A 22,862-nucleotide genomic window follows, 5' to 3' on the forward strand; every position below is an offset into this window, starting at 1 on the left:
GGCATGGAACACTAAAAGCCCAAGCCACAATACTTGGACTCTTCCATTCCAGAGCCCATTACAAACCCCTCATGGTGGACTCTACCATTCCAGAGCCCATTACAAACCCCTCATGGTGGACTGTACCATTCCAGAGTCCATTACAAACCCATCAAGGTGGACTCTACCAATCCAGAGCCCATTACAAACCCCTCATGGTGGACTACCATTCCAGAGCCCATTACAAACCCCTCATGGTGGACTCTACCATTACAAACCCCTCTACAAACCCCTCATGGTGGACTCTACCATTCCAGAGTCCATTACAAACCCCTCATGGTGGACTCTACCAATCCAGAGCCCATTACAAACCCCTCATGGTGGACTCTACCAATCCAGAGCCCATTACAAAACCCTCATGGTGGACTCTACCATTCCAGAGCCCATTACAAACCCCTTATGGTGGACTCTACCATTCCAGAGCCCATTACAAACCCCTTATGGTGGACTCTACCATTCCAGAGCCCATTACAAACCCCTCATGGTGGACTCTACCAATCCAGAGCCCATTACAAAACCCTCATGGTGGACTCTACCAATCCAGAGCCCATTACAAAACCCTCATGGTGGACTCTACCATTCCAGAGCCCATTACAAACCCCTTATGGTGGACTCTACCATTCCAGAGCCCATTACAAACCCCTCATGGAGTCACAGAAGAGCCAGGAGGGTATCAGGAACACCTGGTCTTTACAGGTGCTGGTTGAAGAGGGTTGAGTGTGTGGGCCTCTTGCTACATGCTAACAGAAAGCCAGGTGCCATGTGCCAGGGCTCGCAACTAACTTCCTCACTGTCCCAGTACCGGCGCCATACCCTGCCGCCACTCATGTGTGTAGTAGGGCTGGAGGCATCTCCACACCAGGCTGGAGGAGGATGTCATCTCCACACCAGACCAGGGAGGTTCAGAGGCTGCTTCCTCAGAGGCTGCTTCCTCAGAGGCTGCTTCCTCAGAAGCAGGTCAGAGCAGAAGCAGAGCAGAGACAAACATACAGGGACAGCTTACCCAGAAACCGAATTCTAACAGTAAGTCTAGTTGTCTCCTGGGCAGAGGTTGGGATGCAGGGTTTGGAACCATTACAACCCCATCTGCTAACATTCAGCATGACATCAGCTGTTGTAGGAACCATTACTGAGTGTAATGTTAGTCGTAGTGTTATTTTGTTATTTGTCAAGGCATGGAACACTAAAAGCCCAAGCCACAATACTTGGACTCTTCCATTCCAGAGCCCATTACAAACCCCTCATGGTGGACTCTACCATTCCAGAGCCCATTACAAACCCCTCATGGTGGACTGTACCATTCCAGAGTCCATTACAAACCCATCAAGGTGGACTCTACCAATCCAGAGCCCATTACAAACCCCTCATGGTGGACTACCATTCCAGAGCCCATTACAAACCCCTCATGGTGGACTCTACCATTACAAACCCCTCTACAAACCCCTCATGGTGGACTCTACCATTCCAGAGTCCATTACAAACCCCTCATGGTGGACTCTACCAATCCAGAGCCCATTACAAACCCCTCATGGTGGACTCTACCAATCCAGAGCCCATTACAAAACCCTCATGGTGGACTCTACCATTCCAGAGCCCATTACAAACCCCTTATGGTGGACTCTACCATTCCAGAGCCCATTACAAACCCCTTATGGTGGACTCTACCATTCCAGAGCCCATTACAAACCCCTCATGGTGGACTCTACCAATCCAGAGCCCATTACAAAACCCTCATGGTGGACTCTACCAATCCAGAGCCCATTACAAAACCCTCATGGTGGACTCTACCATTCCAGAGCCCATTACAAACCCCTTATGGTGGACTCTACCATTCCAGAGCCCATTACAAACCCCTCATGGAGTCACAGAAGAGCCAGGAGGGTATCAGGAACACCTGGTCTTTACAGGTGCTGGTTGAAGAGGGTTGAGTGTGTGGGCCTCTTGCTACATGCTAACAGAAAGCCAGGTGCCATGTGCCAGGGCTCGCAACTAACTTCCTCACTGTCCCAGTACCGGCGCCATACCCTGCCGCCACTCATGTGTGTAGTAGGGCTGGAGGCATCTCCACACCAGGCTGGAGGAGGATGTCATCTCCACACCAGACCAGGGAGGTTCAGAGGCTGCTTCCTCAGAGGCTGCTTCCTCAGAGGCTGCTTCCTCAGAAGCAGGTCAGAGCAGAAGCAGAGCAGAGACAAACATACAGGGACAGCTTACCCAGAAACAGAATTCTAACAGTAAGTCTAGTTGTCTCCTGGGCAGAGGTTGGGATGCAGGGTTTGGAACCATTACAACCCCATCTGCTAACATTCAGCATGACATCAGCTGTTGTAGGAACCATTACTGAGTGTAATGTTAGTCGTAGTGTTATTTTGTTATTTGTCAAGGCATGGAACACTAAAAGCCCAAGCCACAATACTTGGACTCTTCCATTCCAGAGCCCATTACAAACCCCTCATGGTGGACTCTACCATTCCAGAGCCCATTACAAACCCCTCATGGTGGACTGTACCATTCCAGAGTCCATTACAAACCCATCAAGGTGGACTCTACCAATCCAGAGCCCATTACAAACCCCTCATGGTGGACTACCATTCCAGAGCCCATTACAAACCCCTCATGGTGGACTCTACCATTACAAACCCCTCTACAAACCCCTCATGGTGGACTCTACCATTCCAGAGTCCATTACAAACCCCTCATGGTGGACTCTACCAATCCAGAGCCCATTACAAACCCCTCATGGTGGACTCTACCAATCCAGAGCCCATTACAAAACCCTCATGGTGGACTCTACCATTCCAGAGCCCATTACAAACCCCTTATGGTGGACTCTACCATTCCAGAGCCCATTACAAACCCCTTATGGTGGACTCTACCATTCCAGAGCCCATTACAAACCCCTCATGGTGGACTCTACCAATCCAGAGCCCATTACAAAACCCTCATGGTGGACTCTACCAATCCAGAGCCCATTACAAAACCCTCATGGTGGACTCTACCATTCCAGAGCCCATTACAAACCCCTTATGGTGGACTCTACCATTCCAGAGCCCATTACAAACCCCTCATGGAGTCACAGAAGAGCCAGGAGGGTATCAGGAACACCTGGTCTTTACAGGTGCTGGTTGAAGAGGGTTGAGTGTGTGGGCCTCTTGCTACATGCTAACAGAAAGCCAGGTGCCATGTGCCAGGGCTCGCAACTAACTTCCTCACTGTCCCAGTACCGGCGCCATACCCTGCCGCCACTCATGTGTGTAGTAGGGCTGGAGGCATCTCCACACCAGGCTGGAGGAGGATGTCATCTCCACACCAGACCAGGGAGGATGTCATCTCCACACCAGACCAGGGAGGATGTCATCTCCACACCAGACCAGGGAGGATGTCATCTCCACACCAGACCAGGGAGGATGTCATCTCCACACCAGACCAGGGAGGATGTCATCTCCACACCAGACCAGGGAGGATGTCATCTCCACACCAGACCAGGGAGGATGTCATCTCCACACCAGACCAGGGAGGATGTCATCTCCACACCAGACCAGGGAGGATGTCATCAGACAAACCCAGAACAACACACGTCAACAACATGAGATCCATTCTTCTCAAGGTGCTGGAGGGGCGTAGGGGATTTAGTCTCAGACAGATAATGAGTTTATTCCTCTTCACTGGAGAGATTACCGAGAGGGGACAGGGTGTGTGTGTGTGTGTGTGTGTGTGGGGGGGGGGGTAGGCCAAGTAGGTCAGGATGGGGTAAGGCAGGGTAGGTCAGGATGGGGTAAGGCAGGGTAGGTCAGGATGGGGTAAGGCAGGGTAGGTCAGGATGGGGTAAGGCAGGGTAGGTCAGGAGTCCTGGAGGAGAAGGGCTCATTGTGGAGAGAGCAGTGTGTGAGGACTCTCCAGGCCGCTGCACCTCACAGCGAGCTGCATGCTGCCAAGAGGAGCAGGGGGGCAGGAGGACAAGAGGAGCAGGGGGGCAGGAGGACAAGAGGAGCAGGAGGGCAGGAGGACAAGAGGAGCAGGGGGGCAGGAGGACAAGAGGAGCAGGGGGGCAGGAGGACAAGAGGAGCAGGAGGACAAGAGGAGCAGGGGGGCAGGAGGACAAGAGGAGCAGGGGGGCAGGAGGACAAGAGGAGCAGGAGGACAAGAGGAGCAGGGGGGCAGGAGGACAAGAGGAGCAGGAGGACAAGAGGAGCAGGAGGACAAGAGGAGCAGAGGGGCAGGAGGACAAGAGGAGCAGGGGGGCAGGAGGACAAGAGGAGCAGGGAGGCAGGAGGACAAGAGGAGCAGGGGGGCAGGAGGACAAGAGGAGCAGAGGGGCAGGAGGACAAGAGGAGCAGGGGGGCAGGAGGACAAGAGGAGCAGGGGGGCAGGAGGACAAGAGGAGCAGGAGGACAAGAGGAGCAGGAGGACAAGAGGAGCAGGAGGACAAGAGGAGCAGGGGGGCAGGAGGACAAGAGGAGCAGGGGGGCAGGAGGACAAGAGGAGCAGGAGGACAAGAGGAGCAGGAGGACAAGAGGAGCAGGGGGGCAGGAGGACAAGAGGAGCAGAGGGGCAGGAGGACAAGAGGAGCAGGGGGGCAGGAGGACTTGGCCCCAGGTAGGGGGCCAAGTCTGAAGGCCATGGGCCCCTCCAGGCTACGACCCCTGCTCCCCGGGGCCATTCAGATTGAACTCCTCCTATTATGGTGTCCCCTCCCCTGGCCGGGGGTCAAACAGACTAGGGAGACAGAAGCCCCTGTACGTGACTGGAGGAGGGGCGGGCTGGAGAGACTCAGCCAGCAGCCCTGCTGTCTGTCACACCAGGGAGGGACAGTCTGTGCTCTTAGCAGCAGTTTAAAAAGCATTGTGTGTTGACAGAGTTGTGTTGGATTATTCCACATATTCAAGCGTACTGATAAGAGAAAACAGGATTATGAGTGTATGATGAGGCCTTAATCTCTGAACGCTCGAGTGGGGAGAGAGGAGAGAGTAAAGAAGAGTAAATGAGAGAGAGAAGAGGAGAGAGAGGAGAGCAGTAGATCGTTTGCAGGGATAAAGGACTAAAACCCATTTTCCTGTTAAATGTTAAACTGATAAACTGACCGGTGACTTCTTGGGTAATCCCTGCCCTCTGAACACACAGTTAAAACTGTCTGACTGTTATTTCTATCCAGCCTGGGGCGCATCCTTAAGAGGAACTTGAACTTGCTGTTGCCAATTCAAGGCCAGACAGAGCAAGCAGGTTGCCACAAACTGCCTTCTTAAATAAAAAACCTTTTTTCCAAGTTGTTCTTAAGATTTCATTTACTTATTTACCAGTTTGACTTACTGGGCATTTAAGGTCTTCCCCACAGAAATAAGAAATATGTGCTGAGCAAAAATGGGTCACTGTGTGAGATGTGGGGGTGAAACTAGAAGTAGTCAGACAACAGCATATCTACTAGGGGTAGGAATCTTTTGGTACCTCACGATTCGATTTCATTCTTGGGGTCACAAATCGATTCACGATTGTTTACAATTTTTAATAATAATAATTAAAAAAAAATATTTAAAAAAGAACATTGATTTTTTACATTTGTGAATCGATGTAAATCGCTAGAAGACTGAATCGCGATTCAAATGTGAATCGATTTTTCCCCCCACCCCTAATATCTACAGTGCTGTGATATAGAGTAGGTGTTGTAGGATCCACAGCCTCCAGTCTTCACCCATGTCACATGACCGGGGTGAGGCTGAGCGCAGGAGAGGAGGGGGGGGGGAGACACACCCCTTCAATAGGCTGTAAGGAGTAAGACAGAACAACTACCTCCCCTTGTCTCTCTCCCTCCTCCCCCTCCTCTTCTCCCTCTCCCTGTTGTCTCCTCTCAGTCACCCTGGGGCAGGAGGGTTGCTGTTTGTGTTTCCCTGGGCCTGGAAAACAAGCCCCCATTCAACCCTCCTGTGTGTTAAGTGATCCGAGTTTTCCCAGACCAGCCTGCTGCTAAGTAACAACCTGACCCCTGTCTGGGATCGCTGTTATTGTTCCTTCTTCTTCTTGGCGGAGGCTGTTGTTTACTCGCTGCCCACACATGCTGCTACATGAACCATCGAACATTCAACACCTTCCTCCACATAACACACAGGCCTCTTCCTCCACATAACACACAGGCCTCTTCCTCCACATAACACACAGGCCTCTTCCTCCACATAACACACAGGCCTCTTCCTCCACATAACACACAGGCCTCTTCCTCCACATAACACACAGGCCTCTTCCTCCACATAACACACAGGCCTCTTCCTCCACATAACACACAGGCCTCTTCCTCCACATAACACACAGGCCTCTTCCTCCACATAACACACAGGCCTCTTCCTCCACATAACACACAGGCCTCTTCCTCCACATAACACACAGGCCTCTTCCTCCACATAACACACAGGCCTCTTCCTCCACATGACACAGGCCTCTTCCTCCACATGACACAGGCCTCTTCCTCCACATAACACACAGGCCTCTTCCTCCACATGACACACAGGCCTCTTCCTCCACATAACACACAGGCCTCTTCCTCCACATAACACACAGGCCTCTTCCTCCACATGACACACAGGCCTCTTCCTCCACATGACACACAGGCCTCTTCCTCCACATAACACACAGGCCTCTGTTGAAATCTTCTGCAGGCTTCACCTCTCTAAGTTTGCGTATGAAAATAATGAAGTTGTCAACAATGGAGGGGAAACGTTGTGGGCCAGCCTCTGGCCAGCGTCAGTCTTCCTCCCAGACGTGCGAGTGCAGAGGGTTCAGAGCTGAGCAGGCTAGCTGCTCCTGGCTGCACGCCATCCTCTCAGAGGAGGAGAAATGGATAGAAGAAGAGAAAGGAGGGCAAAGCCAAGAGGGAGAGGTTGAAGAGAGGGAGAGGTGGAGAGGGGTGACAGGAGAGAGAGAGAGGTGGAGAGGGGTGACAGGAGAGAGAGGTGGATAGGGGTGACAGGAGAGAGAGGTGGAGAGGGGTGACAGGAGAGAGAGAGAGAGAGAGAGAGGTGGATAGGGGTGACAGGAGAGAGAGAGAGGTGGAGAGGGGTGACAGGAGAGAGGTGGAGAGGGGTGACAGCAGAGAGAGAGAGAGAGAGAGAGAGAGAGAGAGAGAGAGAGAGAGAGAGAGAGAGAAGAGAGAGAGAGAGAGAGAGAGAAGGGTGACAGGAGAGAGAGGTGATGACAGGAGAGAGAGAGAGAGGGGTGACAGGAGAGAGAGAGAGAGAGAGAGAGAGAGAGAGAGAGGGGTGACAGGAGAGAGAGAGAGAGAGAGAGAGAGAGAGAGAGAGAGAGAGAGAGAGAGAGAGAGAGAGAAAGAGAGGAGACAGACACCACTGCCCTCTCCCTGCATCACTGACACCACTGCCCTCTCCCTGCATCACAGACACCACTGCCCTCTCCCTGCATCACAGACACCACTGCCCTCTCCCTGCATCACAGACACCACTGCCCTCTCCCTGCATCACAGACACCACTGCCCTCTCCCTGCATCCACCCTCAGAAAAATTGCCCTCCCCGTTCTTCTGCCTGCTGAGGAGCGTGGTATTCTGAGGAGGGTGGTATTCTAGGCAGGTGAGTGCTGTGCGTGTGTTTAGTTACAGTAACTGTGTGATACTGTGTGTTTGTGTCTACTGTGTGTGTTTACTTTGTGTGTGTGTGTGTGTGTGTCAGGCCCGGGGGTCAGGGCTTCACCTGTGTGTGTGTGTGTGTGTGTGTCAGGCCCGGGGGTCAAGGCTTCACCTGTGTGTGTGTGTGTGTGTGTGTCAGGCCCGGGGGTCAGGGCTTCACCTGTGTGTGTGTGTGTGTGTGTGTGTCAGGCCCGGGGGTCAGGCCCGGGGGTCAGGCCCGGGGGTCAGGCCCGGGGGTCAGGCCCGGGGGTCAGGCCCAGGGGTCAGGCCCGGGGGTCAGGCCCGGGGGTCAGGCCCGGGGGTCAGGGCTTCACCTTGACAGCAGCACGGGGTGGATCACTGATCAGCAGCTCTGTAGAAATACTACCCTGGAGAAGGTCAGCATTTGGTAGTTAAATAGTCTTGCAAAGGTTGGTCCCTCTAGGGGAGAATCAACAATGCTTTCATTCTAAAGCTTGGAGCCCCAGCTTGAGTAATGTGAAGTTGCTGTAAAGAGGAGTGGACTGTATTTACTAACATTCTCCTGCTACCTCCGCGACGGGCTGTGGGGGTGTAAACTGTATCTGATTTACATCCAGTAATGACATCCTCAAATGACACTTGCTGTGGTCCAAACCACTTTATTTTTGCCAAGGCAACATAGGCAATCATATGATCCTATGCTCCATATTCGGATGCATACACACACGCACATCCCTCGGGATTACCATACAAACTGCCCCTGCATTACCATACAAACTCTCCTGCATTACCATACTAAATCCCCCCGCATTACCATTCTAACTCCCCCCGCATTACCATACAAACTGCCCCCGCATTACCATACTAAATCCCCCCTTATTACAATACTAAATCCCCCCGCATTACCATTCTAACTCCCCCCGCATTACCATACAAACTGCCCCCGCATTACCATACTAACTCCCCCCGCATTACCATACTAACTCCCCCCGCATTACCATACTAACTCCCCCCGCATTACCATACTAACTCCCCCCGCATTACCATACTAACTCCCCCCGCATTACCATACAAACTGCCCCCGCATTACCATACTAAATCCCCCCGCATTACCATACTAACTCCCCCCGCATTACCATACTAACTCCCCCCGCATTACCATACTAAATCCCCCCGCATTACCATACAAACTGCCCCCGCATTACCATACTAAATCCCCCCTTATTACAATACTAAATCCCCCCGCATTACCATACAAACTGCCCCCGCATTACCATACAAACTGCCCCCGCATTACCATACTAACTCCTCCCGCATTACCATACTAAATCCCCCCGCATTACCATACAAACTGCCCCCGCATTACCATACAAACTGCCCCCGCATTACCATACTAACTCCCCCCGCATTAACATACTAAATCCCCCCGCATTACCATACAAACTGCCCCCGCATTACCATACTAAATCCCCCCGCATTACCATACTAACTCCCCCCGCATTACCATACTAACTCCCCCCGCATTACCATACAAACTGCCCCCGCATTACCATACTAATTCCCCTCGCATTACCATACTAATTCCCCCCGCATTACCATACTAACTCCCCCCGCATTACCATACAAACTGCCCCCGCATTACCATACTAAATCCCCCCCCATTACCATTCTAACTCCCCCCGGATTACCATACTAAATCCCCCCGGATTACCATACACAAGATAATCAATATTTTCGTGCAGTCGTGAATATAGGTTAGGGCTCGACATTAAATTATAACAAGAAGAAGAGGAAGTGAATGTAGCTTGTTTCAATAACAAGATGGACGAGAATCAGAGTGTAAGTAGCTGTGAATCACGTGTGGTTATGTGTAAAACAATTCTGGGTCTTGAATTGGACAATAAAGTTAACGTTAGTTAGCTAAGTTCAACTTTACTGTCGAAATCATTTCACAACACTGGAGTGGTTTTATACATAACCACACGTGATTCACATTAGCTACTGTACTTTTACCTACTGCTTTGGTCACACTTTTTGGACTTTTGGTGGTCGCGAAAATCTAGAAATCCTAGAAATGCCGTGCTGAAACTTCAGCTTCAAAATGTTGCTCTCAAGAGTAGCTGATGGGTTGGAGGGAATGATGAAGAGCTGGATGGAGCGATGCAGGTGTATTTTGTGGAGGGGTGGTATTGTATATATATTTTAAATATATCCATATCTGAATAATCAAATTCCCGAGAGTTTTCCTTGTTTCTTGCCTCTCTCAAACCATTCAAATAGCCTATCTTGTTGCGATCTAGTGACACTCAATAGTATATTTTGTCATCCAATTCGCTAGGTGGCGCTGTCAGATAAATCTATGGTCCGCGGTCCTAAAAGTGCGGTCCTGAAACTGCAGCTCTCCGGCTCTGCAGGAACATACTATTGAAGTCAATGGGGCATAATTACCAGCACTGCTCCCCACAAACACCTGACTGGTTCACTGGTGGGGAGGGCCATGACACACACCTACTCTCACACTTCACATCAAGCACTTCTTCATGCTCTGTACATGGCCAGCAGGTAACAGTAACCTCCCTGTTCTCTTCTTTACTTCCCTGCAAGGAGTCCTTAACACCAGTTAGCTGGAGAAGCGACCACGCCGGGGTTCATGTGTCTGAAAGGCCTTTGGCAAGAGCTTCCCAACTCAAGGCGGGCGCTTCTGAGAATTGAAAGAGGTTTTAGCTTGGTGATGGATGGTGTTGCAGCAGGAACTAATGTCTGAGCCCTGGAAGGCTGGAGGCTGGTTGTGAGAGGGCCGAGGCAGTTCCCTGTCCTCCCCCAGAGAGCTGGAGGCTGGTTGTGAGAGGGCTGAGGCAGTTCCCTGTCCTGCCCCAGAGAGCTGGAGGCTGGTTGTGAGAGGGCCGAGGCAGTTCCCTGTCCTCCCCCAGAGAGCTGGAGGCTGGCTGTGAGAGGGCCGAGGCAGTTCCCTGTCCTCCCCCAGAGAGCTGGAGGCTGGTTGTGAGAGGGCCGAGGCAGTTCCCTGTCCTCCCCCAGAGAGCTGGAGGCTGGCTGTGAGAGGGCCGAGGCAGTTCCCTGTCCTCCACCAGAGAGCTGGAGGCTGGTTGTGAGAGGGCCGAGGCAGTTCCCTGTCCTCCCCCAGAGAGCTGGAGGCTGGCTGTGAGAGGGCCGAGGCAGTTCCCTGTCCTCCCCCAGAGAGCTGGAGGCTGGTTGTGAGAGGGCCGAGGCAGTTCCCTGTCCTCCCCCAGAGAGCTGATAAAGATGGAGCCAACAACAAAAGCTAGATCCACTGTGATCAGCTCCCTGGCTCCCAGCATGCTGATGAGCTGCCTCTGTTGTGAGCAGCAGGTTTGGAACAGAATCACCGCCTAATGCTGCTCTTTGAAGTATGTCTCTTTTGCATTAAAGAATGAATTATTCATCAGCGGCAAACCTTTGCCATTCACGCCAGTTGTGCTAATGGAAAAGGATTAAATAAAAGCCAACATCTCGCCTCTCCTCAGCGTCTGACATGTTATCAGAAGGTCCCAGAAGAATGCAGCTCCTCAGCTACTCCCACCCCTCACACACACACACACATACTCCCAGCCCTGACTCACTCACACACACACTCACACACACACTCACACACACCAATCTCAGGTCAGACAGCAGAGGTCAGGCAGCAGAGGTCAGGCAGCAGAGGTCAGGCAGCAGAGGTCAGGCAGCAGAGGTCAGGCAGCAGAGGTCAGGCAGCAGAGGTCAGACAGCAGAGGTCAGGCAGCAGAGGTCAGGCAGCAGAGGTCAGGCAGCAGAGGTCAGGCAGCAGAGGTCAGGCAGCAGAGGTCAGGCAGCAGAGGTCAGGCAGCAGAGGTCAGGCAGCAGAGGTCAGGCAGCAGAGGTCAGGCAGCAGAGGTCAGACAGCAGAGGTCAGGCAGCAGAGGTCAGGCAGCAGAGGTGAGGCAGCAGAGGTCAGGCAGCAGAGGTCAGACAGCAGAGGTCAGGCAGCAGAGGTCAGACAGCAGAGGTCAGACAGCAGAGGTCAGGCAGCAGAGGTCAGACAGCAGAGGTCAGACAGCAGAGGTCAGGCAGCAGAGGTCAGGCAGCAGAGGTCAGGCAGCAGAGGTCAGGCAGCAGAGGTCAGGCAGCAGAGGTCAGACAGCAGAGGTCAGGCAGCAGAGGTCAGGCAGCAGAGGTCAGGCAGCAGAGGTGAGGCAGCAGAGGTCAGGCAGCAGAGGTCAGGCAGCAGAGGTCAGGCAGCAGAGGTCAGACAGCAGAGGTCAGGCAGCAGAGGTCAGAGGGAGCAGGAGAGTCCTTACCGTCCTCTGTCTCCTGCCAGACGATGCCCTCCAGGTTGACGCTGGTCCCCGGCTCGCAGGGTCCCAGGCTCTCAGGCTCGGTGGCCAGGGCCACGTCCGTGGTGTTGACCGCTACGGAGCGCGTGCGGACCATGATTTGCTCACAGGGGGAGGCAATGTCACTGCTGCCCGCCAGCAGGTGGAGGGGTGGAGGGGCAGGCGTGGAGACCGGAGACTCCATCTGCAGGGAGGAGAGGAGACAGGTTAGACAGGGAGAAGGTGAGAGGGACTCAGATGAAGACCTAGGCAGCACGTCCGGGTCCCGGCTAGCGGAGGAGGTGGGTTCTGTGGAAGCCTGGCTCGCGTTAGTCCTGGGATCTTCAGTGTATGAGGCTCCCGCTCAAGCATCGGGCCTGGGCTGACCCCCCCCCCAGGGCTGACCCTCCCCCCAGGGCTGACCCTCCCCCCAGGGCTGACCCCCCCCCAGGGCTGACCCTCCCTCCAGGGCTGACCCCCCCCCAGGGCTGACCCCCCCCCAGGGCTGACCCCCCCCCAGGGCTGACCCTCCCCGCAGGGCTGACCCTCCCTCCCCCCAGGGCTGACCCTCCCCCCAGGGCTGACCCCCCCCCCAGGGCTGACCCTCCCCCCAGGGCTGACCCCCCCCCCAGGGCTGACCCTCCCTCCAGGGCTGACCCCCCCCCCCAGGGCTGACCCTCCCTCCAGGGCTGACCCTCCCCCCAGGGCTGACCCCCCCCCCCAGGGCTGACCCTCCCTCCAGGGCTGACCCTCCCTCCCCCCAGGGCTGACCCTCCCTCCCCCCAGGGCTGACCCTCCCTCCCCCCAGGGCTGACCCTCCCTCCCCCCAGGGCTGACCCTCCCTCCCCCCAGGGCTGACCCCCCCCAGGGCTGACCCTCCCTCCCCCCAGGGCTGACCCTCCCTCCCCCCAGGGCTGACCCTCCCTCCCCCCAGGGCTGACCCTCCCTCCCCCCAGGGCTGACCCTCCCCCCAGGGCTGACCCTCCCTCCCCCCAGGGCTGACCCTCCCCCCAGGGCTGACCCTCCCCCCAGGGCTGACCCTCCCTCCAGGGCAGATGTGTCTCTGTCCATCTAAAGTACTGGACTTGGAGGTTGAACCCTGTGGTGTGAAACTTCAGCGGTGCTCACCAAGTATGGGCTAGCGTCATGTAGCTTACCTAACCATGACGATATCGGCTTCCTTTCTGAACAGCATGGTTATTATTATTCATGGCTGATGGCCAGATTGTAGCATGTCATTACAACCTCAGCCTCAGGGCAGTTCTAAGGCACCCAGCCCCCCCACCATCACCACCAACCGGCCGACACAACTTCCAATGCCAAATGTTACTACTTCTTGCTGGTCGGCAAGTGGAAGCCGATTTCACAATCTACTCTGAATCCAATTAGTGGCGTTCATTATCGTGGGGCGCTAAGTAAGATATCTTTATACAAAAACAAACCAAACATTAAGAGGAACCAGCACTGTTCCTGTCTGTTACCAAAAACGCCAGGAACAATGATAAACTGTTAGCAATAATAAACTGCAAGCAATTCTGTAAGCAATAATGGCAGTGTATCTAAGGACCGCAAGAAGAGGCCTCATGTTTCCTGATCTGAACACCAGACTCAGAGGCCACTGCAACAACAACAGGAGCAGCACTTCCCAGTCCAGAGTTTGTGACACAGAAATGGCTCAGTGTTAGCTTGCAGTTCTGAGGGAGGGGACAGGACAGAGCTGTCTACTGAGTGGAAACGATACATCTGTCTGTAGAGACAGCCTCTCTCTACAGACAGCCTCTCTCTACAGACAGCCTGTCTCTACAGACAGCCTCTCTCTACAGACAGCCTTTCTCTACAGACAGCCTCTCTCTACAGACAGCCTCTCTCTACAGACAGCCTCTCTCTACAGACAGCCTGTCTCTACAGACAGCCTCTCTCTACAGACAGCCTGTCTCTACAGACAGCCTCTCTCTACAGACAGCCTCTCTCTACAGACAGCCTCTCTCTACAGACAGCCTCTCTCTACAGAAAGCCTGTCTCTACAGACAGCCTCTCTCTACAGACAGCCTCTCTCTACAGACAGCCTCTCTCTACAGAAAGCCTGTCTCTACAGACAGCCTCTCTCTACAGACAGCCTCTCTCTACAGACAGCCTCTCTCTACAGAGAGCCTCTCTCTACAGACAGCCTGTCTCTACAGACAGCCTCTCTCTACAGACAGCCTCTCTCTACAGACAGCCTGTCTCTACAGACAGCCTCTCTCTACAGAGAGCCTCTCTCTACAGACAGCCTCTCTCTACAGACAGCCTGTCTCTACAGACAGCCTTTCTCTACAGACAGCCTCTCTCTACAGACAGCCTCTCTCTACAGACAGCCTCTCTCTACAGACAGCCTTTCTCTACAGACAGCCTTTCTCTACAGACAGCCTCTCTCTACAGACAGCCTCTCTCTACAGACAGCCTCTCTCTACAGACAGCCTCTCTCTACAGACAGCCTTTCTCTACAGACAGCCTTTCTCTACAGACAGCCTCTCTCTACAGAGAGCCTCTCTCTACAGACAGCCTGTCTCTACAGACAGCCTCTCTCTACAGACAGCCTGTCTCTACAGACAGCCTCTCTCTACAGAGAGCCTCTCTCTACAGACAGCCTGTCTCTACAGACAGCCTTTCTCTACAGACAGCCTCTCTCTACAGACAGCCTCTCTCTACAGACAGCCTCTCTCTACAGACAGCCTCTCTCTACAGACAGCCTCTCTCTACAGACAGCCTTTCTCTACAGACAGCCTTTCTCTACAGACAGCCTCTCTCTACAGAGAGCCTCTCTCTACAGACAGCCTGTCTCTACAGACAGCCTCTCTCTACAGAGAGCCTCTCTCTACAGACAGCCTCTCTCTACAGACAGCCTGTCTCTACAGACAGCCTTTCTCTACAGACAGCCTCTCTCTACAGACAGCCTCTCTCTACAGACAGCCTCTCTCTACAGACAGCCTCTCTCTACAGACAGCCTCTCTCTACAGACAGCCTTTCTCTACAGACAGCCTTTCTCTACAGACAGCCTCTCTCTACAGACAGCCTCTCTCTACAGACAGCCTCTCTCTACAGACAGCCTTTCTCTACAGACAGCCTTTCTCTACAGACAGCCTCTCTCTACAGAGAGCCTCTCTCTACAGACAGCCTCTCTCTACAGACAGCCTGTCTCTACAGACAGCCTCTCTCTACAGACAGCCTGTCTCTACAGACAGCCTCTCTCTACAGAGAGCCTCTCTCTACAGACAGCCTGTCTCTACAGACAGCCTTTCTCTACAGACAGCCTCTCTCTACAGACAGCCTCTCTCTACAGACAGCCTCTCTCTACAGACAGCCTCTCTCTACAGACAGCCTTTCTCTACAGACAGCCTTTCTCTACAGACAGCCTCTCTCTACAGACAGCCTGTCTCTACAGACAGCCTGTCTCTACAGACAGCCTCTCTCACTTTGCAGTTAAGGCGGCCGCCTAAGCAACACTCCTGCTGCCTTAACGACGTTGTCAAAAAACAAAAAACGATATCCGCCGCGTTACTCTGTCCCGTTTTTTCCCTTTCATTTCAAACCGTGACCAACGGCAGTCTCCCTTCTCTGCAGAATGCATATAAATGCGTTTTTTGAGGAAAAACGCGCTGCCTAAACTTTATGCCGAGTGTAGGGAAAAAGTTGAGGAAGATACTTATTATTTTTCTAGCCTACTACTACGGATCTGTGGTCTATCGTCTTATTATCGTTATCGAATGGTAATATAAATAAAAATCGTATTTTTTTACCCATATCGCCCAGCCCTACCCTGGACAGCCTCTCACTACAGAGGAGCCAGGATGTTTGTCCACCAGCGCACAAACACACAAGCTCACACACAAGCTCAAAAACACAAAAGCCTAAGACCAGAACTAGGACACCAGGGCTAGGGGCTCGGAGACCACAAGACTGTTAGAAACCCAGCAGAGATATCAGTCAAACCCTCGCAAACATGCTGAGCAGAAACACCTCAAACATGCTGGGCAGAAACACCTCAAAAATGCTGGGCAGAAACACATCAAACATGCTGGGCAGAAACACCTCAAACATGCTGGGCAGAAACACCTCAAACATGCTGGGCAGAAACACCTCAAACATGCTGGGCAGAAACACCTCAAACATGCTGGCGGTAGGGCAGTCCCCGACTAGGATTTTCTACATCATATTCGACGTCGAACTATGAAAAATAAACCATTGTTGGCAGAGTTTGCATTCAACATTTTCGAGTCACCCGGTACTTTGTAAATGTAAATGTACTTTAATGAAATGCTGCCATACCACAGATTTATTTGCCACTTTGACAAATAACACCGACAAAGTAGGCTATGGCAGAGTTTGTAGTTCGGCAGCCAATTGTGCTCGTGCCGTGTGCAAAATACCAAACCAAAACAAAGCACAGATTAACGAATGGGAAAACAGTAACACCTTTTCTTTTAAATTATGTATTTTTAGAGTTGCTTAATTTGTCTTAAATAATATAATCTACAATTTCTGTATAACATTTCGTGAATTCAGCAATGATGACACAAGCGGGAATCAGATCTCACACTGCCATATGGCAGCTCAACTAAAAAAAATCTTAGTCAACCGAGACTGAGTGGGGATAGCCCTACTGGGCAGAAACACCTCAAACATGCTATGCAGAAACACCTCAAACATGCTGGGCAGAAACACCTCAAACATGCTGTGCAGAAACACCTCAAACATTCTGTGCAGAAACACCTCAAACATGCTGGGCAGAAATACCTCAAACATGCTGGGCAGAAACACCTCAAACATGCTGGGCAGAAACACCTCAAACATGCTGGGCAGAAACACCTCAAACATGCTGGGCGAACAAGTCTAAACAGAAGCACCTCAAATATGCTGGGCGTAAGAGTCTAAACAGAAACACGTCAAACATACTGGGCGAACGAGTCTAAACAGAAACACGTCCACCATGAGAATCCTGAAGCCGTCCTTTCTCAAGAAGAGCAGCCCTCGCCTGGCTGACCCTGTTTACTGTCAACATATCAGAACAAGCCTACTGACACAGAAACATGTCTAGGTTGAGACTGCAGTTTGAGGACCTGTCTAAGATATGTGGTGTGTTGTCCTTATAGAGAACATAGTACACAGTACAGTTTGATAACAACCGGTACACCTAGTGTACACAACATAATGTTATGACAGTTTTTAAATCATGGGATCAAAGCAGGCTCACCATCCTGGCTGGGAACACCCTATGTTGATGTGTTTAAGCAGAGGCACTCATGACTGTTACTGCACGTTAGTGTCTGCGTGTGCAAACATCAACAATAATCATCACTAATGACTTACGCACCTTGGTGGTGAAAAACACAAAGCATTTCCAGAAACCCTACTCTGTCTCACTGGTGAACAGCTCTATTGTGGGAGAGCATGTGAGAGAGGAGGGGGAGGGGAGGTGTAGCAGGGCCTGTTACGGTGCGTTTACACTGCTACAATGCTTTCCATTCATTTTCAATGGAGCTAGGCGAATCGCTTGCGTGGTGCATTGTGGGTAGCGACGCGATCCGAGTTTAGATTTTCTCAACTTTATGCAAATGAGGAGCGATGGCCAATTGGAGTGTTTTCTTGTTTCTCGTAACGTAGCAACCATGGTACATTTCTAGCTTTCAGTTTCAAGATGGAGGAGAAACTAATCGCCTGTGTGGCTGCATATCCAGTCCTGTACTATAGGTCTCTGTATTTGGACAAAAACATTATTAAAAGAATGAGGCCTGGCGCAGGGTTGCCGACGTTGTCGGTGCTCCTGGTGGGTTTTTTGTACTTTCAAATTCAGTCTCGTCACATTACGTAACTTCGTTCTGTGGTACAGTAACTAGCTAGCTAGCCTGGCTGGACTCCCTTCAGTAGTTGTATCGACAGATTAGTAGAGACTTCGAGTCATGTAATAAAAAGTTTTTACACATGTCAACGTGTATGTCTATTAAACATTTCAGTATTTTGTATAGGCTACACGTTGTATTTTGATCGATATTGCGAGTACGTAAACCCAAGTCTGCACACTTTGCCATGACTTTATACAAACTACAACAGTGACTTTAGAGTACTACAACTCTGACACCCCCCGAGCGTGGTGCACTGTGGGAAGGCGAGCGACGGCAAGCGATTCGCGACGCTGCAGTGGACACGCACTGTTAGAGAGGAGCTGAGAGCATGTGAGACAGGGTGTGTTAGAGAGGAGCTGAGAGCATGTGAGACAGGGTGTGTTAGAGAGGAGCTGAGAGCATGTGAGACAGGGTGTGTTAGAGAGGAGCTGAGAGCATGTGAGACAGGGTGTGTTAGAGAGGAGCTGAGAGCATGTGAGACAGGGTGTGTTAGAGAGGAGCTGAGAGCATGTGAGACAGGGTGTGTTAGAGAGGAGCTGAGAGCATGTGAGACAGGGTGTGTTAGAGAGGAGCTGAGAGCATGTGAGACAGGGTGTGTTAGAGAGGAGCTGAGAGCATGTGAGACAGGGTGTGTTAGAGAGGAGCTGAGAGCATGTGAGACAGGGTGTGTTAGAGAGGAGCTGAGAGCATGTGAGACAGGGTGTGTTGGAGAGGAGCTGAGAGCATGTGAGACAGGGTGTGTTAGAGAGGAGCAGCTGGAGCCGTCAGGGCCCAGGGACGGCCTGTTTAAGGCTCTCATCGTCAAGGATACCATGGAGACCTCATTGAGTGTCAGACGTGATCCTGTGGATGAGAGCAGGATCCCCATGCAGAGGAGGAGAGCAGCAGCCCCATGCAGAGGAGGAGAGCAGCAGCCCCATGCAGAGGAGGAGAGCAGCAGCCCCATGCAGAGGAGGAGAGCAGCAGCCCCATGCAGAGGAGGAGAGCAGCAGCCCCATGCAGAGGAGGAGAGCAGCAGCCTCATGCAGAGGAGGAGAGCAGGAGCCCCATGCAGAGGAGGAGAGCAGCAGCCCCATGCAGAGGAGGAGAGCAGCAGCCCCATGCAGAGGAGGAGAGCAGCAGCCCCATGCAGAGGAGGAGAGCAGCAGCCCCATGCAGAGGAGGAGAGCAGGAGCCCCATGCAGAGGAGGAGAGCAGCAGCCCCATGCAGAGGAGGAGAGCAGCAGCCCCATGCAGAGGAGGAGAGCAGCAGCCCCATACAGAGGAGGAGAGCAGGATCCCCATGCAGAGGAGGAGAGCAGCAGCCCCATGCAGAGGAGGAGAGCAGCAGCCCCATACAGAGGAGGAGAGCAGCAGCCCCATGCAGAGGAGGAGAGCAGCAGCCCCATACAGAGGAGGAGAGCAGGAGCCCCATGCAGAGGAGGAGAGCAGCAGCCCCATACAGAGGAGGAGAGCAGCAGCCCCATGCAGAGGAGGAGAGCAGCAGCCCCATACAGAGGAGGAGAGCAGCAGCCCCATGCAGAGGAGGAGAGCAGCAGCCCCATGCAGAGGAGGAGAGCAGCAGCCCCATGCAGAGGAGGAGAGCAGCAGCCCCATGCAGAGGAGGAGAGCAGGAGCCCCATGCAGAGGAGGAGAGCAGCAGCCCCATGCAGAGGAGGAGAGCAGCAGCCCCATGCAGAGGAGGAGAGCAGCAGCCCCATGCAGAGGAGGAGAGCAGCAGCCCCATGCAGAGGAGGAGAGCAGCAGCCCCATGCAGAGGAGGAGAGCAGGAGCCCCATGCAGAGGAGGAGAGCAGCAGCCCCATGCAGAGGAGGAGAGCAGCAGCCCCATGCAGAGGAGGAGAGCAGGAGCCCCATGCAGAGGAGGAGAGCAGCAGCCCCATGCAGAGGAGGAGAGCAGCAGCCCCATGCAGAGGAGGAGAGCAGCAGCCCCATACAGAGGAGGAGAGCAGCAGCCCCATACAGAGGAGGAGAGCAGCAGCCCCATGCAGAGGAGGAGAGCAGCAGCCCCATGCAGAGGAGGAGAGCAGCAGCCTCATGCAGAGGAGGAGAGCAGCAGCCCCATGCAGAGGAGGAGAGCAGCAGCCCCATGCAGAGGAGGAGAGCAGCAGCCCCATGCAGAGGAGGAGAGCAGCAGCCCCATGCAGAGGAGGAGAGCAGCAGCCCCATGCAGAGGAGGAGAGCAGCAGCCCCATGCAGAGGAGGAGAGCAGCAGCCCCATGCAGAGGAGGAGAGCAGCAGCCCCATGCAGAGGAGGAGAGCAGCAGCCCCATGCAGAGGAGGAGAGCAGCAGCCCCATGCAGAGGAGGAGAGCAGCAGCCCCATGCAGAGGAGGAGAGCAGCAGCCCCATGCAGAGGAGGAGAGCAGCAGCCCCATGCAGAGGAGGAGAGCAGCAGCCCCATGCAGAGGAGGAGCACACTGAGACCATGAAGTGCACCCCGAGTCCCAAACACACCACTCAGAGGAGAGGAACATAACGGGGAGAAACGCATGTGAGAGGGTAGAGGATGGACATAAATAGTAGCTATGGAGTGTATCTGCTGAGGCTGTCTGGCTGACATACAGAGCAGTGGGTCTATGATTAGCATCCCAGTGAGCAGCGCTGCATCAGTCAAAGCCAGAACCTCAAGTCTGGGAAACTCCTGTGGTTGTGTGATCACTCACTCAGTGGTCCACCCCTCCCTCATTTAGGGGTGCTAGCTTAGGCTTGCTGATCTCCTGTGTGATCACTCACTCAGTGGTCCTCCGATGCTAAATTCAACGTCTCTCTCTCTCTTTTCATCCACACGCAGTTGAGCTACTGCCTCCCAGATTTACAGTCTAGCTGCTAAACATCCTGCCGACTGTGCTGTTAGCAGGGGCTCTGTGAAGTCACTCCTGTTCCAGGACCTGTGGAAGCAGCGCTGTGTGAGTGACTCATCACCCTGCAGGAGACTTTAGTCTGCCCAAGATGAAGGTTTATCTCTCTGTGCTCTGGCGTGCAACAAGAGCTCCCCTCTTCACACAGCCCAGTACAGAGTCCCCATCTACAGCTGGGGCCTGGGCTGGTTTTGCACATGTCCCAGCCCCCGAAGGTGATCAGCCTAAACCCCCTCTGGCTGGCTGGAGAAGCGTAGTGGTATCTGGCTGGTTTCCTCAGGCATCCGAGTCCTGAGGCCCAGACAGGATTACTGGAGGATTACAGCCAGGGTGTCCCTCCAGACCACCTGTCCTCCCAGTGCTGCTCCTACACACACCCTCCGATTCTCAAGGGCCTGGAGGAAGACAAGACCAGGCTGTTTGTTTCACGCTTGTAAAACACACAGCCTGCCTCGTTCTGAAGAGGATGAATGTTACAGAGAGAGTATTCATGCACCATGAGGCCGTGCAAACGGCAGACCTGAGACGAGCCTGGGGCTGGGAAGAATGATTTAATCCGCCGACCAAAGGCATGCTTACATACCCCAACGTCAGAGCCTTCCAACACAAAGCTGCTCACAACTGGAGCGAGAGACCGCTAGACAGAAACCAAGCACGTAAGTGGAGTCACAAGGAAAAGACCGCAATCAGTTCCCCACAGCGGCTGGTTCCATAGCTGGGTGGAGGGGAACGGGGGCAGGCTCGAGAGGGAAGGTCCTGGAGTCTGAATGGAGACATAAACGTAGTGGAAGTTCCAGCCCAGCCTCACAACAAAAACATCCACTATTCCTGGCTGCCTCTCTCCTTCTGTGGGCTCCAGAGCACTATTAGTGGTTTAGAGGTCGTTTCTCTTTTGCAACGTTTTCACATCGTCAAGCCTCCACATGCTCGCGCGGACACACACACACAGACTCTTAGTCCACACCCTGCAACTTGAACTCTCTGAGGCCAAGAAAGGGGACTGGGTCTATCCATCGACTGACAGTCTAATCCCAAATGTAAACAGTTAAACACCCTAACACCACATCTAACCCTAACACCACATCGCACCCTAACACCACATCGCACCCTAACACCACATCGCACCCTAACACCACATCACACCCTAATGATACCACATCGCACCCTAATGATACCACATCGCACCCTAATGATACCACATCGCACCCTAACACCACATCTAACCCTAACACCACATCGCACCCTAATGATACCACATCGCACCCTAACACCACATCGCACCCTAACACCACATCGCACCCTAACACCACATCGCACCCTAACACCACATCGCACCCTAACACCACATCGCACCCTAACACCACATCGCACCCTAATGATACCACATCGCACCCTAACACCACATCTAACCCTAACACCACATCGCACCCTAACACCACATCGCACCCTAACACCACATCGCACCCTAATGATACCACATCGCACCCTAACACCACATCGCACCCTAACACCACATCGCACCCTAATGATACCACATCGCACCCTAACACCACATCGCACCCTAACACCACATCGCACCCTAATGATACCACATCGCACCATAACACCACATTGCACCCTAACACCACATCACACCCTAATGATACCACATCGCACCCTAACACCACATCTAACCCTAACACCACATCGCACCCTAACACCACATCACACCCTAATGATACCACCAGGGCTCCAGACTAACTTTTTTTACGAGGAGCACCGTAGCCCCTGACTGAAAATGTTAGGAGCGCAAGCAGAAAATTTAGGGGCACACCTTTAAAATCGACCTGCAATGCAATTATTAATGTAACTAGAGAGGGTACAATTTCTGTGGAAATTGTGGGGTGTGCTTACGTCTATTGTCATTTTTACAACTGATATACAGCGACGCACCACACAAGCTTGAGTTTAAATACATTATCTAATGTGACATTACGTACTGTATGCAAGTCTTAGGTATCCCTTAAATGTATGATGCACTTATCAATCAGTCCTCCTAGAAGGGGCGATTTTAGACGCTGATATCGCTGTCTTACTAGAACGTGGTATCTATGCGTCGTTGCTAACGTGTGCTGACGTTGTGCACACCCAATAAATTCCAAATTTGTTGGTCGCACATGCGCGAGTACTTGTAAAAAATGCTCGCA

General features: G+C 52.9%; 1 protein-coding gene across 2 annotated transcripts in view; it reads right to left on the bottom strand.

Annotated features, from left to right (window-relative positions):
* The window catches only part of znf609a (zinc finger protein 609a), a 126,307-nt gene that overhangs the window by 11,831 nt on the left and 91,614 nt on the right, over positions 1–22,862 (bottom strand). For both annotated transcript variants that reach the window (XM_062460899.1, XM_062460898.1), the window contains exon 3: positions 11,924–12,143. In XM_062460899.1, the coding sequence (XP_062316883.1) occupies positions 11,924–12,143 (220 nt within the window). The remainder of the gene's footprint in view (positions 1–11,923; positions 12,144–22,862) is intronic.

This window comes from Osmerus eperlanus, chromosome 5 (genome assembly GCF_963692335.1).
Source record: "Osmerus eperlanus chromosome 5, fOsmEpe2.1, whole genome shotgun sequence".
NCBI lineage: Eukaryota > Metazoa > Chordata > Actinopteri > Osmeriformes > Osmeridae > Osmerus > Osmerus eperlanus.